Below are 15,952 nucleotides of genomic sequence, written 5' to 3'. Positions count from 1 at the left end.
TCATCGTGGTCCCTGTCTTTGGATAGCATGGAAGGTTATGAAAAAGCAGAAGGGAATAGGAAAGTCAAGAGATGAGGCAATGTAGAGGTAATTTTCCCTTCATTGAAATGAATGCTAATATGAATCGGAACTCTAACACAGCTACAACTGGCATTAATAGTAACTTTCCAATTGGACAAAGAGAACTTTAGATATAAGCCATGTCAATATCAAAATTTCCATGGATGTATTTCAAGAAAGGGGTGGTCAGAAAATGGGGTTTAAGAGAAATGAGGTTGGTTCTCATTATACTCCCTTCCTTTGTCATAAATAACCAAAAATAGATGTTTCCATTATAACACCATCAAAACAGGTGTTACCCGTTTTTTTTGTTTTGTTTTGTTTTTCGATATGCCATCAAGAAACTTTTCTCAAACAAAAATAGGACCTAAAGGATAAGAATAGCCTTACTATTCCAATATGTCTTATACTTAGAGCAGATGTAATAGAATATTAAATTAGCCAGTGAGTTTATTAGGAAATTGGATTCTGCTTTTTGATCTAATAGGTGGTAATAATAGCTACCACTGAAAGTTACTGTATCCCTGAAGTTATCTTGTTTAATAGTCACAACAACCCCATGAAGTAGACTTTATTTTTATCCCCATAACACAGATAAGGAGGTTAAAGTCTAAAGAGGTCCACTAATGTATCCAAAAGTACAGAACTGGAACTCAACAAGGTCTGCAGTTTTGACTACAACATTGTACACTCTTAATATGTTACCATCACTGTAGTTTCTCTGCAGATGTAAGATAATAATAGAGCTATGAAGACAAGCCATTATTTTACAGGATGTGGTAGATAATCCCTAGGCTCTTAAAAAGATGAGAGATTTTAATCATCCATGATGTATATGAGTTTACTTGAGTTTTAATATTATTGGATATTAAACTTAATAGAAATTCTTAAAGTAGATGTTCTTGCAGTGTTTTTATCTTCTCAGGATCATCTCCCCTGCTTCTGAAGCAAATCAGTCCCCTTCTTGAGCAGGAGGTAGATGTCTTCCAGTTCTCATGGTTTACAACTAGGCCAATAAGAATACTTTTCAGAAATTTTACATTCCTGAAGCCAAAGAGGGAGGATGTTTGTTTGTTTGTTTCTCCCTTGGGACAATTATAAATTACAGGGATTCAGTTCCAGAGCTGCTAGAGCTGACATGTAGAAGTAGCTGACATGTAGAGAGAATGTAGCCACTGAGCAGATACAGACAAGAGAGGGATAAAAGGAGGCAAAAATGTTGAATCCACTGGGCTCTGACACAGTCTACACTGGGTTTATGGAGTTTGGTTACATGAGCAAATTTCTCATCTGCCTTTCTATAAATCAGAAACAAAGAATTAGTAATACACCTTGTGACAACTAGAAAACAAATGGGATCAAATTTCCAAAGTTAAATATATGTAAATATAACAAAGGAAAATGAAGGCACATAAATTAAAATTTTTGAGATTTATATGCTCTTAGAAAAAGTACAAAGGCACATCAAGTTTTGGATTCGATTATAGTTATTTTGGTTGGAAAAGAAGCTCAGTACAAGGTGTTTTTGCATCTCTTTACTGATGTTTATGTTGGAAAAACTCGTTTTTTTGCTTGAAATTGTACAGAGATTAACGCATTTTTTAATGCATTAATTAATGCATTTTCAAGCAAATGCAAATTATTTGCTTGAAATTGTATAGAGATTAATGCATGCTTATGTAAACTAAGATGATATTAAAGCATCATTTGCATAGACGAAAAGCAAGATCTTAATTTCGGAAAAAGCAAATTTCTTCTCATAATAATTACTTTAGCAGATAAACAGGAGATTCTGCCCCCACCCCCGCCAAAAGGTGGCTCTAGCCTAGTTTCTATGGCCTTTAAGGACTAAGTTCTAGTTTTATAAATCAATAAAGGCATCTTTTTAAATGGTGATCTTAATTTGTCTAGAATAAATCAGGTAGCTGTGTAATTGATCAATTCAGGGCAATGTAGCTATCTATTTCATAAACTCACATAAAACTACTTAATCCCAAGATGATTCCAAATGGATAAGATTTAAATGTGAAAAAAATTATCAATTCCAGAAGAAACCATGAAAAAATTCTTAATGACTTTGGCATGAAGAAGGTCTTCCTAAATGTGACACTAAACTCAGAAGCCACAAAAGGAAACAAATTCAACTACATTTAAAAAAAAAAAATCTGAACAGTTCTGCTTCTGGGAAGATGGAGTAGACATACTTTTCCTTATTCCTCGTACTAAGTAAAACTAAAAACCCTAAACATTATATATAAAACAATCAGAAGAGGGCAGATTGGCTAGGCCCCTCAGGATCCAGGCAACGACCCTTTGTTTTTTTCTCTGGGTTTTCTTTTTGCCTCATATATAGCAGATTTGAGGCGGAAGAAGCCAGCGACATGGAAACACCAACAACTACAGACAAAAATAAGCTCCAGCAAACAAATGCCTGCTCTGTGGATTTGGGACTCAAAACTGAAACATCAAATCATACCTAAATTTCAAGTCTACACCAGCCTGCCCTACAAATTTTGGACTTGCCTGCCTCCACAATGGCATGAGGCAATTCTTTAAAATAACTTGCTCTCTCTATATATGCATGCACCCAATTGATTCTGTTCTTCTGAAGAACCCTAATAGACCAGGTGTCCTAGTTTGAGCTGCTAAAACAAATTACCATAGATTAGGGTGGTTGAAACAGGAAACATTTATTTCTCACAGTTCTGGAGGCTGGAAGTTCGAGATCTGGGTACCAGCATGGTCAAGTTTTTGGTGAGTGTCCTACTCCTGGTTTACAGAGGGCCACCTTGCTGTGTCCTCATATGTCAGAAAAGGCAGGCTACCTCTCTGGCCTCTTAGAAGCATGCTAATCCCATTCATGAGACTCCACCCTCATGACCTGATTACGTCCCCAAGACCTTACCTCCAAGTACTATTACATTGGGAATTAGATTTCAATATAAAAATTTTGAGGGGACACAAACATTCGGTTTATGATGGTAGGTATAGTTCCTAAGGGGCACAACTGCTCTTGAACAACGCAGAGGTTAGGCATGCCCACTCTCCTCGATATCCAAGTATAACTTCCCAATCAGTCCTCCATATCGTCAGTTTCACATCTGTGGCTTCAACTAGCTGTGGAGCGTGTAGTACTGTGCTACATATTTATTTTTTAAAAAATCTGCATATGAGTGGACCCGAGTAGTTCAAACCCAAGTTGCTCAAGGGTCAACTCTAACAGCTGACATGTATTGAGCACTTTCTTTGAGAAAGCCACTCTACCTAACATGTTACATACATGATCTAACTTAATCCTTGAGACTCTATGAAGTAACTATTATTATTATTTTAAATAAGAGGAAATCAAAGCCTAGAGATTAACTAACTTGTCCAAGTAACATAACTGGTAAGTGGAAGAGCTAAGCTAGATGTGTCTGATTCCAGAGCCTCAGCTTGTAACCACAACCCTCCACAAATCTATGCATCAGTGTTTTCTGTTTCTTAGCTATAAGATCATCTGATGGATCCTGAAATAAATGTGCTTTCACTTGAGCCCATTTGAATGGGTCTTTGTTGTTTAAAACTAAGAACTTAATTAAAAACACCCTCTCAATTGTGCGTTCCATTTTGGTAGAGTTTTAGACTACTTAAGTAAGGATCATGTCTTCTGTTTTGTGCTTTTCTGTAAATGGTATTTAACATAATGTTTTCCAATCATGGCCACTACTAGCCCTTCTTTCTTGAACAAAAAGTGCCTAGTATTGAGGAGTGCATTTTAAAGTAAATCTTTTTCTTCGTACAAATGAGATATATTTCCATTAGTTCTCTAAAAAGGAGATTAAGTAAAATTTGTTAGCCATATTTTTGCAATTGGAATAAATTGTTCATCCTTTTCAGTGATTGTGGGATTAAAAATAAAATATGAGGGCTTCCCTGGTGGCGCAGTGGTTGAGAACCCGCCTGCCAATGCAGGGGACACGGGTTTGATCCCTGGTCCAGGAAGATCCCACATGCTGCGGAGCAACTAAGCCCGTGCGCCGCAACTACTGAGCCTGCGCTCTAGAGCCCGCGAGCCACAACTACTGAGCCTGCGTGCCACAACTACTGAAGCCTGCATGCCACAACTACTGAAGCCCGTGTGCCACAACTACTGAAGCCCACGTGCTTAGAGCCCATCCTCCGCAACAAGAGAAGTCACTGCAATGAGAAGCCCGTGCACCGCAACGAAGAGTAGCCCCCGCTCGCCACAACTAGAGAAAGCCCGCACGCAGCAACAAAGACCCAACTCAGCCAAAAATAAATAAATAAAATAAATAAATTTATAAAATAAAATAAAATATCAGACTACACATTCTTTTACTATTCTTTTAGTGGTTAACCTGGAGATTACAATATCGCATCCTCAATTTACTGCAATCTAATTAAAAATTAATACTGCTTATGCAGTTTATGAGCCATCTTAAATCTGAGCCAACATATACCATTTCCATCATGAAATGGATTGTTGCTTTACCTGCCCAACATTATTGCTTGGTGGGTCTAATGGTACTCAGTTCATGATGAGTTCAATTCAGGCTCCCAGTTCTAGAATGAATGTAGTAGCATGCCTAGAAACTACTATTTGACCAGTAACTAGCTCTCTGCTGCTGTATGACCCTTGAAGACTGCACTGTGCTACCTCTCAGCTTGACAGGGGCTTCACAAGGCACCCTTGCTTACAACAAATACTTCTAGCACCATGGATTAGGCTGGGTTATTGTATTACTAATCTATTACTATGTAGCAAATTACCCCAAAATTTATCAGCTTGAAGCATCAATAAGCATTATCTCATACAGTTTCTGCAGCCAGAAACAGAAGCAGCTTAATGGGGTGGTTCTGGCTTGGGGTTTCTCAGGAGAGTGCTGTGAAGCTTTCGGCCAGGGCTGCAGTCACCTGTGGCTTAAATCGGATCTAGAAGATCTGCTTGCAAGGTAGTTAATTGGGTCTGGAGGATGGCTTGCAACTCACTTGGTTGTTGGCAGAGGACTTAGTTCCTTATTTGCTTCTGGAAGTAGGCCTCAGTTCCTAACCACATGGATCTCTCCAGAGGACTGCGGAAGTGTCCTCATGATGTGGCAGCTGGTTTCCTGCAGAATAAGTGATAAGGAGAGAGAGGAAGAGAAGATTCTGATTCTTTCTATGACCTAATCTTGGAAGCAACACACCATCATTTTTCCTTAATATCAGCCACTCACCCACATCAATACCAAACTTTTTCTTTTCCTCAGCTGCAACCTTCTGCCAGGGACCATACCGGACTTTGCAGATTCTGGCTGTGCACAGAATCACAAGTGCCCTCTGGGGGAAGGAGATCACAGATTCTCAGTGACAGTTCACTACTCCCTCTAGGGTTTTCATCTCTTGCTTGTTTTGATTTCAGCCCCACTTCTCCCGTGTGTCTGTGGTACAGTGTGATAGTGTCTAGGCACCATCAGGTAAGGGGAAATGTCCCTCTGCTTTTTATAAGCTTTAGATCTAGTGCTTTAGCTTAACTGGTGGAGATCAGCAATGCGTTTTGGGTTACCTTACGTGTCCAGTTTTGTGTCTCAGCACAAGGCAACTGCTGAAAGCTTTTCTGTTTTCTCTTCCCTCTAGCAGAGTGCTTTGGTGTAGGCCAACCACAGATCATAAACCCACACCCAGAACTGGCATATGCTTCCAAAGGTGAGAGTGAAAGTCATACAATATGGTGTAGTCATACAATGGAATACTATATAGCAATGAGGACAACGGAATTATTGCTGTTGGCAACAACATGGTGAATTTTACAATTTTACAATTTTATAATGTTGATACAAGAAGCCAGAAAAAAATAATTCAACTTCTATGATTCCATTTATATGCCTTTCAAAAACAGACACAATAAATATATGGTTTAGAAATCAGGAGGATGGGTGGAGAGTAATAGGTCATTGGACTGGTAACAGGAAGGAGGTTTTTAGAGTGCTGGTGAGGTTCCATTTCTTGATCTAGGATGCCTGTTACATGAACATGTTCATTTTTTGAAATTTTTTTGAGCAAAACATTTATGATTTGTATACAATTCTATATACATGTTTTACTTCAAAAGAAACTTAAGATTGGGCTTCCCTGGTGGAGCAGTGGTTGAGAATCTGCCTGCCAATGCAGGGGACATGGGTTCAAGCCCTGGTCTGGGAAGATCCCACATGCCACGGAGCAACTAGGTCTGTGAACCACAATTGCTGAGCCTGCGCGTCTGGAGCCTGTGCTCCGCAACAAGAGAGGCCGCAATAGTGAGAGGCCCGCGCACCGCGATGAAGAGTGGCCCCAACTTGCCGCAACTAGAGAAAGCCCTCGCACAGAAACGAAGACCCAACACAGCCATAAATTAATTAAATAAATAAATAAATAAATAAATAAATAAATAAATAAAAGAAACAAGATAAAACGTAGGAATTATTTTTCCTTGGTGTTTCTGTTTACATTCAAACGTTTCAAATAATAGCACAATAAATATATAATATGCTAATCACAGAAAAGTTTAATATATAACTGAAAACTACTAGGATTTCTAGAAACCCCAAGGATTATCTCAGTGTAACTGTGAGCATTTGGGCAGGTCCTGTGTCTTTCTCTTCATGGTATTTTTCCTCTCGTGTTGGAACTGTGTCCCAGTTCAGAGAGGTAATAGCCATTGCCGATCGCTTCATGGACCTTACAAAAACAGCATCTTCTGGGTCATCAAACACAGTTCTGAAAAAATGGCAATTATGTCAGAAAAAAAATCAGTTAGACCAATGTTTAATTTAAGTGAATCAGTGCCATATTTTTCGTTTATCTGTAGTGTAGTACCACTGACAAATAAGTTTTGGGCCCTACTGACAAATGACTTTCAGGACAAGTAACATCATTTTTATTGTATATATTGTTTATTTTAAAAATAGAGTGAACATATTTGGGATCAGCTATAATAGGTCTCACATATTCAAGCATTCATGTTTCAAATCAGTGGTTAAATGAATGATTAAAATATTTATATAGATATCATATGCATATTAGTATCTTATGTACATTTTATGGAAAAGTTATTATAACTTTTAATTATAATTATTATTAATAATAGTTAATTATTATTATAACTCTACATTATACTATATTTTGTAAAAGTGCTTGGAGATACTGTTTTTCAAGACTGAATCCAAAGAAAAAATTCCTAAGTGCAATATTAAAAAAGAATGATGACTTTAAAATTCATCAATATTCATAAATTTAATGTTTTTCATAGTTTTATGAACTATTTCTTTTGAAAATATAAATTCCAGTGAATATAAAATGTTAATAATTGCTCTCACTGAACATATTTAGGGGAACAGTAAACAAAGACGTAAAGACCTTCATTTATAATATCAGGTAATTCTTAAGTTTTTTTTTTTTTATGCTTACTTTCAAGATTTTGTCTTTCTTTTTTAACTTTTTTGTCTAACTTCTCCCTCCACCTCACCCCACATCTTCATTTATTTTAGGTTATAATATTAAAAAATCTAAATATGTCAAATATGAATACATAGTTTGAATTCATATATCACAGGAAGACATAGCAATTTTTCTGATTTATTGAAGAGTTAGTCATTTTTTTAACCCATTAAAATCCATTTTGGGAAATGGGAATAATCTAGGGAATCAACACGATTATGAAATAATCTGATAAGAAAAGTAAAGTTTAAAAATCACTTACTTGTCTACATTATTCGCAAATGCAAAGTCTAAAAGAAAAATTCTAAATTAGGATTTTTCAAATGTTTATTCAGCATTTTAAAACAATGAAATAATGCTATAAAGGAAAAAGTCTAGAGCATAGCTCTCCGGTTTTTGAGCAATCATTTAGATAAAAGTTCAATCGGTCAAAATTGCCGTGATACCTAACCTCAAACTGAAATTTTCTTTCAGATATAGTGCCTTAGGTGTGTCTAAGGTTTTGAGGCAAATTCTTTAATACAATACACGTCTCAAAACTCTGAGAACAAAATGCTCAATCAATTTAGTTACCAGTGGAATCCAAGTGGAAATTTTTATAATTAAGATAGTCTCATGTGCGGAAACGGATCCTTTTTCTTTTTGCAGATAGGCACATGCATCTGTAAATGGACTAAGAGACCAAATGAGGAAAAAATATTTAGGGCAGTTTAAACTTCTTGGATTCTTGGCATTAACTTCAAAGACACAAAATAAACAAATCCTCGATCACAAGAATCTACATCTTACCTAGCTTTGGAGCTCAAAGGCTAGTCCTCAAAGCTTGGATTTCTTATGGCATCTTCTAGAGACTGTCATTACTTTGTTTATTCCTCTCCAGAAGGCCCAGTGCCAGGCTAGTGATGGAATGTACCAGCACCTGTTGGGCCAGCAAAGCCCACAGTCTGAGCTCTTGCCAACTCACAGGCAGCAGGGAGCACACAGCCTCTGCCTTAGGAGAGGGGTTCACGGCATCGTTCCCTTCACAAGTGGCTAACCCAAGTCTCCCATGTCTTTTTTCATCTCCCCAGATTCTTTATACATTTTTAATTACAAAAAGCTCACATTTTACTTTTGATGAATATAAACAAGAAAAGAGTAAAAAGTGAAATCTCCCTTTGACCTGTCCAATTCCTTATATCAGAAGTATCAGTGTTAAGAGTTTTGTATGTATGCTTCCAGCCCCCTACGTGCATATGCACGTGCACTCACGCACATACATATACACAAAGATTTGTTTGCTGACAAAATTCTAATTTTGTCATTATTCTGCATTGTATTACTCCACAACATATTTTTTTATACTCAAAATATACCATGGAATGATTCTAAATCCAACTGTTCATATTGTATGGATGTGCCATAAGCTAACATTCTATGAGTGACCATTTATATTTTCTACTATTTTTTCTATCACAAAAAGTTTCAATTAGCACTTTATACATATATTTTTGTTCATGTGTGCAAATACTTCTGTAGGAGAGAGATTTCAAATTTAATTGCTCTGTTGAATGTGTTGCACATTTTATATATGGGTGGATACTGTCATATTGCCATATGACCTTCCAAGAAAGTTGAACCAGTTTACCCTGTTTCAACTTCCTTGGAAGAGTACGAGTTGTGCTCTTTTCTCCCCTCAACTTCACCAACGCTTTCAGTGTTTGCCTACCTGCAGGATGAAAATGGTATCTCATTGTTTTAATTTGCACTTACTTGCTCACTAGTGAGGCTGATTGTTAGACATCACATTTTTTTCCTTCTATAAATGTCCATATCTTTTGTAACTAGTTTTCAAATTGATTTATAGGAGTCCTTCGAGATAACGGGCATTAACTTTTGCCTATTGTATGTATTGCAAATATTTCTTCCAATTGTGTCTTTTAATTTTGTTCCTAGAATTTGAAGAAACTTCAAGTTGTCCTTGCTTCTCAATCTATTTGGAATACAATTGATTTCTTTCTCATTTTAGGGTTAAGAATAATAAAATCAAAATGTGGTGTTACAATTGCTTTATAAACATTTTCAAGAATAGTTTATTTCCAATAAAAGAATTGAGTCCTAAATGTGCATGTCACAGTAAGAACAAACATAGAAACTATAAAAACTATAAGGCACAAGTTTTAAAAACTTACATAGTGAGTTTTATTAATTTTATTATAAATGTTTGGTTTGTAGAAAATGAGATTGATTAGGGTCATGCTGCCAATTTGCAGGGGCTTATAGTCAGCCTTTCTATGAATTAAGAATGTGAATTAAGAAGAAAATATTTCAAATGCAATGAAATACTCTCCCTATCCTTTCCTCCCTAATTTTGTTTTTGGAGGTTTGATATGAAAGAAATGTAAAGCACTAAAGGTAGCAATCAGCTATCTTCCTCACACCTGCAAAACTCTCTAGCCGTGAAAAACAGATGGGAGTTACCATATATTGCTTGTTACTGGGTGTATTAGCTATTTTTAAGAGTGGAGATTTTCTATCCCGAGATTCCTTTCGTACCACAGCATGGCTTACCCCCACTAATCCAGTAAACATTCAGTTTGAGCATTAGCTTTTACATGAACTAAAAGAAAAAACAAGGAAGTGGCTGACCAATAGAACAGTCCAACTTATCATGCAGTTGATATGTGTCAGATCAGGTGTTGCAATGGTTTGCATATTAAGCATCCTAACAGCCAAAGGAAGATATTACCCCCATTTTAAAAGTCAGAAAGGTGACGCAAATTCATGTCCAAAATAAAAATTGTAATTACTAGCAGAGCTGGTGTTCAAATCCAGGAGAATCTGATCCTAAACCTTGTGTTCTTGCCTCTACACTGGTTGTTCTCTGGTGGGAGTACGCATCAGAATCACCTGAAAGTCTTGTTAAAACATAGCTTCCTGGGTCCACCCTGAGTTTCTAATTCAGTAGATGTTGTTTGGGGCAAGAATGTGCATCTGTAGCAAATAACTAAGTCATGCTGCTGCTGCTGATTTGGGGACCACACTTCGACAACCACTGCTCTACACTATAGCTTTCCGCATCCAGAACATGTCCTCCAGACATTACTTCTATTCTATGGGACATATAGGGGATAAAGGGACACGTTGAATTATACTTTGTGGAAACAATCATACAAATTGAGGCATTCCATAATGTAACTGGCCTGGTCCCTACAAAAAGCCATGGAAAAAATTTAAGACTATTTTAAATTAAAAGAGTAATCTGCCACAACAACCAAATGTAATCGTGAACCGTGACTGGATTCTTGTTTGAAAAAGCAGCTGAGAGACCTTCAAGATGGCGGAAGAGTAAGACATGAAGATCACCTCCCTCCCCACAAATACATCAGAAATACATCCACACGTAGAACAGCTCCTACAGAACACCCACTGAATGCTGGCAGAAGACGTCAGACCTCCCAAAAGGCAAGAAACTCCCCACGTACCTGGGTAGGGCAAAAGAACAAAGAAAAAACAGAGACAAAAGAATAGGGATGGGACCTGCACCAGTGGGAGGGAGCTGTGAAGGAGGAAAGGTTTCCACACATTAGGAAGCCCCTTCGCCGGCGGAGACTGCGGGTGGCAGAGGGGGGGAGCTTCGGAGCCACGGAGGAGAGCGCAGCAACAGGGGTGTGGAGGGAAAAGCGGAGAGATTCCCGCACAGAGGATCGGCGCCGACCAGCACTCACCAGCCCGAGAGGCTTGTCTGCTCCCCCGCCGGGAAGGGTCGGGGCTGGGAGCTGAGGCTCGGGCTTCGGTTGGATCCCAGGAAGAAGACTGGGGTTGGCAGCGTGAACACAGCCTGAAGGGGGCTAGTGCGCCACAGCTAGCCGGGAGGGAGTCCGGGAAAAAGTCTGCAGCTGCCCAAGAGGCAAGAGACTTTTTCTTGCCTCTTTGTTTCCTGGTGCGCGAGGGGAGGGGATTAAGAGCGCCACTTAAAGGAGCTCCAGAGACTGGCGCGAGCCGCGGCTATCAGCGTGGACCCCATAGATGGGCGTGGGACGCTAAGGCTGCTGCTGCCGCCACCAAGAAGCCTGTGTGCGAGCACAGGTCACTATCCACACCTCCCCTCTTGGGAGCCTGTGCAGCCCGCCACTGCCAGGGTCCCGTGATCCAGGGACAACTTCCCCGGGAGAACGCACGGCGCGCCTCAGGCTGGTGCAACGTCACGGTGGCCTCTGCCAGAGCCCCCGAATCAGCTGCTCCTTTAACCCCGTCCCGTCTGAGCGAACAACAGACGCCCTCAGGTGACCTACACGCAGAGGCGGGTCCAAATCGAAAGCTGAACCCCGGGAGCTGTGCGAACAAAGAACAGAAAGGGAAATCTCTCCCAGCAGCCTCAGGAGCAGCAGATTAAATCCCCACAATCAGCTTGATGTACCTGCATCTGTGGAATACCTGACTAGACAACGAATTGTCCCAAAATTGAGGTGGTGGACTTAGGGAGCAACAATATATTATTTTCTTTCTCTCTTTTTGTGAGTGTGTATGTGTATGCTTCTGTGTGTCATTTTGTCTCTACAGCTTTGCATTTACCATTTGTCCTAGGGTTCTATCTGTCCATTTGGGGATATTTTTTTTTTTTAGTATAATTTTTAGTGCTTGTTATCATTGGGGGATTTGTTTTTTGGTATGGTTGCTCTCTTCTTTCTTTCTTTCCTTTTCTTCTTTTTAATTTTTTTATTTTTAATAATTATTTTTTATTTTAATAACTTTATTTTATTTTATTATTACTTTTTTCTTCCTTTTTTTTTCTCCCTTTCCTTCTGAGCCGTATGGCTGACAGGGTCTCGGTGCTCCAGTTGGGGGTCAGGCCTGTGCCTCTGACGTGGGAGAGACAAGTTCAGGACATTGATCCACCAGAGACCTCCCAGCTCCACATAATATCAAATGGCAAAAGCTCTCCCAGAGATCTTCATCTCAACGCTAAGACCCAGCTCCACTCAACAACCAGCAAGCTACAGTGCTGGACACCCTATGCCAAACAACTAGCAAGAAAGGAACACAACCCCACCCATTAGCAAAGAGGCTGCCTAAAATCATAATAAGGTCACAGACACACCAAAACACACCACTGGACATGGTCCTGCCCACCAGAAAGACAAGATCCAGCCTCATCCACCAGAATACAGGCACTAGTCCCCTCCACCAGGAAGCCTACACAACCCACTGAACCAACCTTAGACACTGGGTGCAGACACCAAAAACAACAGGAACTACAAACCCGCAGCCTGCAAAAAGGAGACCCCAAACACAGTAAGTTAAGCAAAATGAGAACACAGAGAAACACATAGCAGATGAAGTAGCAAGGTAAAAACCCACCAGACCAAACAAATGAAGATGAAATAGGCAGTCTACCTGAAAAACAATTCAGAGTAATGATAGTAAAGATGATCCAAAATCTTGGAAATAGAACGGAGAAAATACAAGAAAAGTTTAACAAGGACCTAGAAGAACTAAAGAGCAAATAAACAAAGATGAACAACAATAAATGAAATTTAAAATTCTCTAGAAGGAATCAATAGCAGAATAACTGAGGCAGAAGAACGGATAAGTGACCTGGAAGATAAAATAGTGGAAATAACTACTGCAGAGCAGAATAAAGAAAAAAGAATGAAAAGAAGTGAGGACAGTCTCAGAGACCACTGGGACAACATTAAACGCACCAACATTCGAACTATAGGGGTCCGAGAAGAAGAAGAGAAAAAGAAAGGGACTGAGAAAATATTTGAAGAGATTATAGTTGAAAACTTCCCTAATATGGGAAAGGAAATAGTCAATCAAGTCCAGGAAGTGCAGAGAGTCCCATACAGGATAAATCCAAGGAGAAACACGCCAAGACACATATTAATAAAACTATCAAAAATTAAACACAAAGAAAAAATTATTAAAAGTAGCAAGGGAAAAACAACAAATAACATATAAGGGAATCCCCATAAGGTTAACAGCTGATCTTTCATCAAAAACTCTGCAAGCCAGAAGGGAGTGGCATGACATATTTAAAGTGATGAAAGGGAAAAACCTACAACCAAGATTACTCTACGCAGCAAGCATCTCATTCAGATTTGACACAGAAATTAAAACCTTTACAGACAAGCAAAACCTAAGAGAACTCAGTACCAGCAAACCAGCTTTACAACAAATACTAAAGGAACTTCTCCAGGCAGGAAACACAAGAGAAGGAAAAGACCTACAATAACAAACCCAAAACAATTAAGAAAATGGTAATAGGAACATACATATCAATAAGAACCTTGAATGTAAATGGATTAAATGCTCAAACCAAAAGACATAGACTGGCTAAATGGATAAAAAACAAGACCTGTATATATGCTGCCTACAAGAGACCCACTTCTGAGTTAGGGACACATACAGACTGAAAGTGAGGGGATGGAAAAAGATAATCCATGCAAATGGAAATCAAAAGAAAGCTGGAGTAGCAATTCTCATATCAGACAATAGACTGTAAAATAAAGACTATTATAAGAGACAAAGAAGGACACTACATAATGATCAAGGGATCAATCCAAGAAGAAGATATAACAATTGTAAATATTTATGCACCCAAAATAGGAGCACCTCAGTACATAAGGCAAATGGTAACAGCCATAAGAGGGGAAATTGACAGTAACAGAAGAATCATAGCAGGGGCTTTAGCACCCCACTTTCACCAATGGACAGATCATCCAAAATGAAAATAAATAAGGAAACACAGCTTTAAATGATACACTAAACAAGATGGACTTAACTGATATTTATAGGACACTCCATCCATAAACAACAGAATACACTTTCTTTTCAAGTGCTCATGGAACATTCTCCAGGATAGATCATGTCTTGGGTCACAAATCAAGCCTTGGTAAATTTAAGAAAACTGAAATCATATCAAGTATCTTTTCCGACCACAACGTTATGAGACTAGATATCAATTACAGGAAAAAAAATCTGTAAAAAATACAAACACACGGAGTCTACACAATACACTACTTAATAACGAAGTGATCACTGTAGAAATCAAAGAGGAAATCAAAAAATACCTAGAAACAAATGACAATGAAAACACGACAACCCAAAACCTATGGGTTGCAACAAAAGCAGTTCTAAGAGAGAAGATTATAGCAATAAAATTCTACCTCAAGAAACAAACATCTCAAATAAACAACCTAACCTTACACCTAAAGCAATTAGAGAAAGAAGAACAAAAAAACTCCAAAGTTAGCAGAAAGAAAGAAATCATAAAGATCAGATCAGAAAGAAATGAAAAAGAAATGAAGGAAACAATAGCAAAGATCAATAAAACCAAAAGCTGGTTCTTTGAGAAGATAAACAAAATTGATAAACCATTAGCCACACTCATCAAGAAAAAAAGGGAGAAGACTCAAATCAATAGAATTAGAAATGAAGAAGGAGAAGTAACAACTGACACTGCAGATATACAAAGAATCATGAGAGATTACTACAAGCAACTATATGCCAATAAAATAGACAACCTGGAAGAAATGCACAAATTCTTAGAAAAGCACAACCTTCCAAGACTGAACCAGGAAGAAATAGAAAATATGAACAGACCAATCACAAGCACTGAAATTGAGACTGTGATTAAAAATCTTCCAGCAAACAAAAGCCCAGGACCAGACGGCTTCACAGGCGAATTCTATCAATCATTTAGAGAAGAGCTAACACCTATCCTTCTCAAACTCTTCCAAAATATAGCAGAGGGAGGAACAGTCCCAAACTCATTCTACGAGACCACCATCACCACCATATCAAAACCAGACAAAGATGTCACAAAGAAAGAAAACTATAGACCAATTATCACTGATGAACATAGATGCAAAAATCCTCAACAAAATACTAGCAAACAGAATCCAACAGCACATTTAAAGGATCATACACCATGATCAAGTGGGGTTTATCCCAGGAATGCAAGGATTCTTCAATATACGCAAATCAATGTGATACACCATATTAACAAATTGAAGGAGAAAAACCATATGATCATCTCAATAGATGCAGAAAAAGCTTTTGACAAAATTCAACATCCATTTATGATAAAAACTCTCCAGAAAGTAGGCATAGAGGGAACTTACCTCAGCATAATAAAGGCCATATATGACAAACCCACAGCCAACATCATTCTCAATGCTGAAAAGCTGAAACCATTTCCACTAAGATCAGGAACAAGACAAGGTTGCCCACTCTCACTACTATTATTCAACATAGTTTTGGAAGTTTTAGCCACAGCAATCAGAAAAGAAAAAGAAATAAAAGGAATCCAAATTGGAAAAGAAGAAGTAGAACTGTCACTGTTTGCAGATGACATGATACTATACATAGAGAATCCTAAAGATGCTACCAGAAAAGTACGAGAGCTAATCAATGAATTTGATAAAGTAGCAGGATACAAAATTAATGC

General features: G+C 38.3%; 1 protein-coding gene across 1 annotated transcript in view; it reads right to left on the bottom strand.

Moving 5' to 3' along the window:
• Positions 1-6,632: 6,632 nt before the first annotated feature.
• LRRC72 (leucine rich repeat containing 72) overlaps positions 6,633-15,952 on the bottom strand; it is a 41,454-nt gene continuing 32,134 nt past the window's right edge. Inside the window, exons 8-9 of the mRNA XM_007164882.2 lie at positions 7,781-7,808; positions 6,633-6,798 (exon numbers count right to left, since the gene is read on the bottom strand). Coding sequence (XP_007164944.2) covers positions 6,633-6,798; positions 7,781-7,808 — 194 coding nt within the window. The remainder of the gene's footprint in view (positions 6,799-7,780; positions 7,809-15,952) is intronic.

Source organism: Balaenoptera acutorostrata, chromosome 7 (assembly GCF_949987535.1).
Source record: "Balaenoptera acutorostrata chromosome 7, mBalAcu1.1, whole genome shotgun sequence".
Lineage (NCBI taxonomy): Eukaryota > Metazoa > Chordata > Mammalia > Artiodactyla > Balaenopteridae > Balaenoptera > Balaenoptera acutorostrata.
This window is presented reverse-complemented; position numbering and strand designations above follow the sequence as displayed.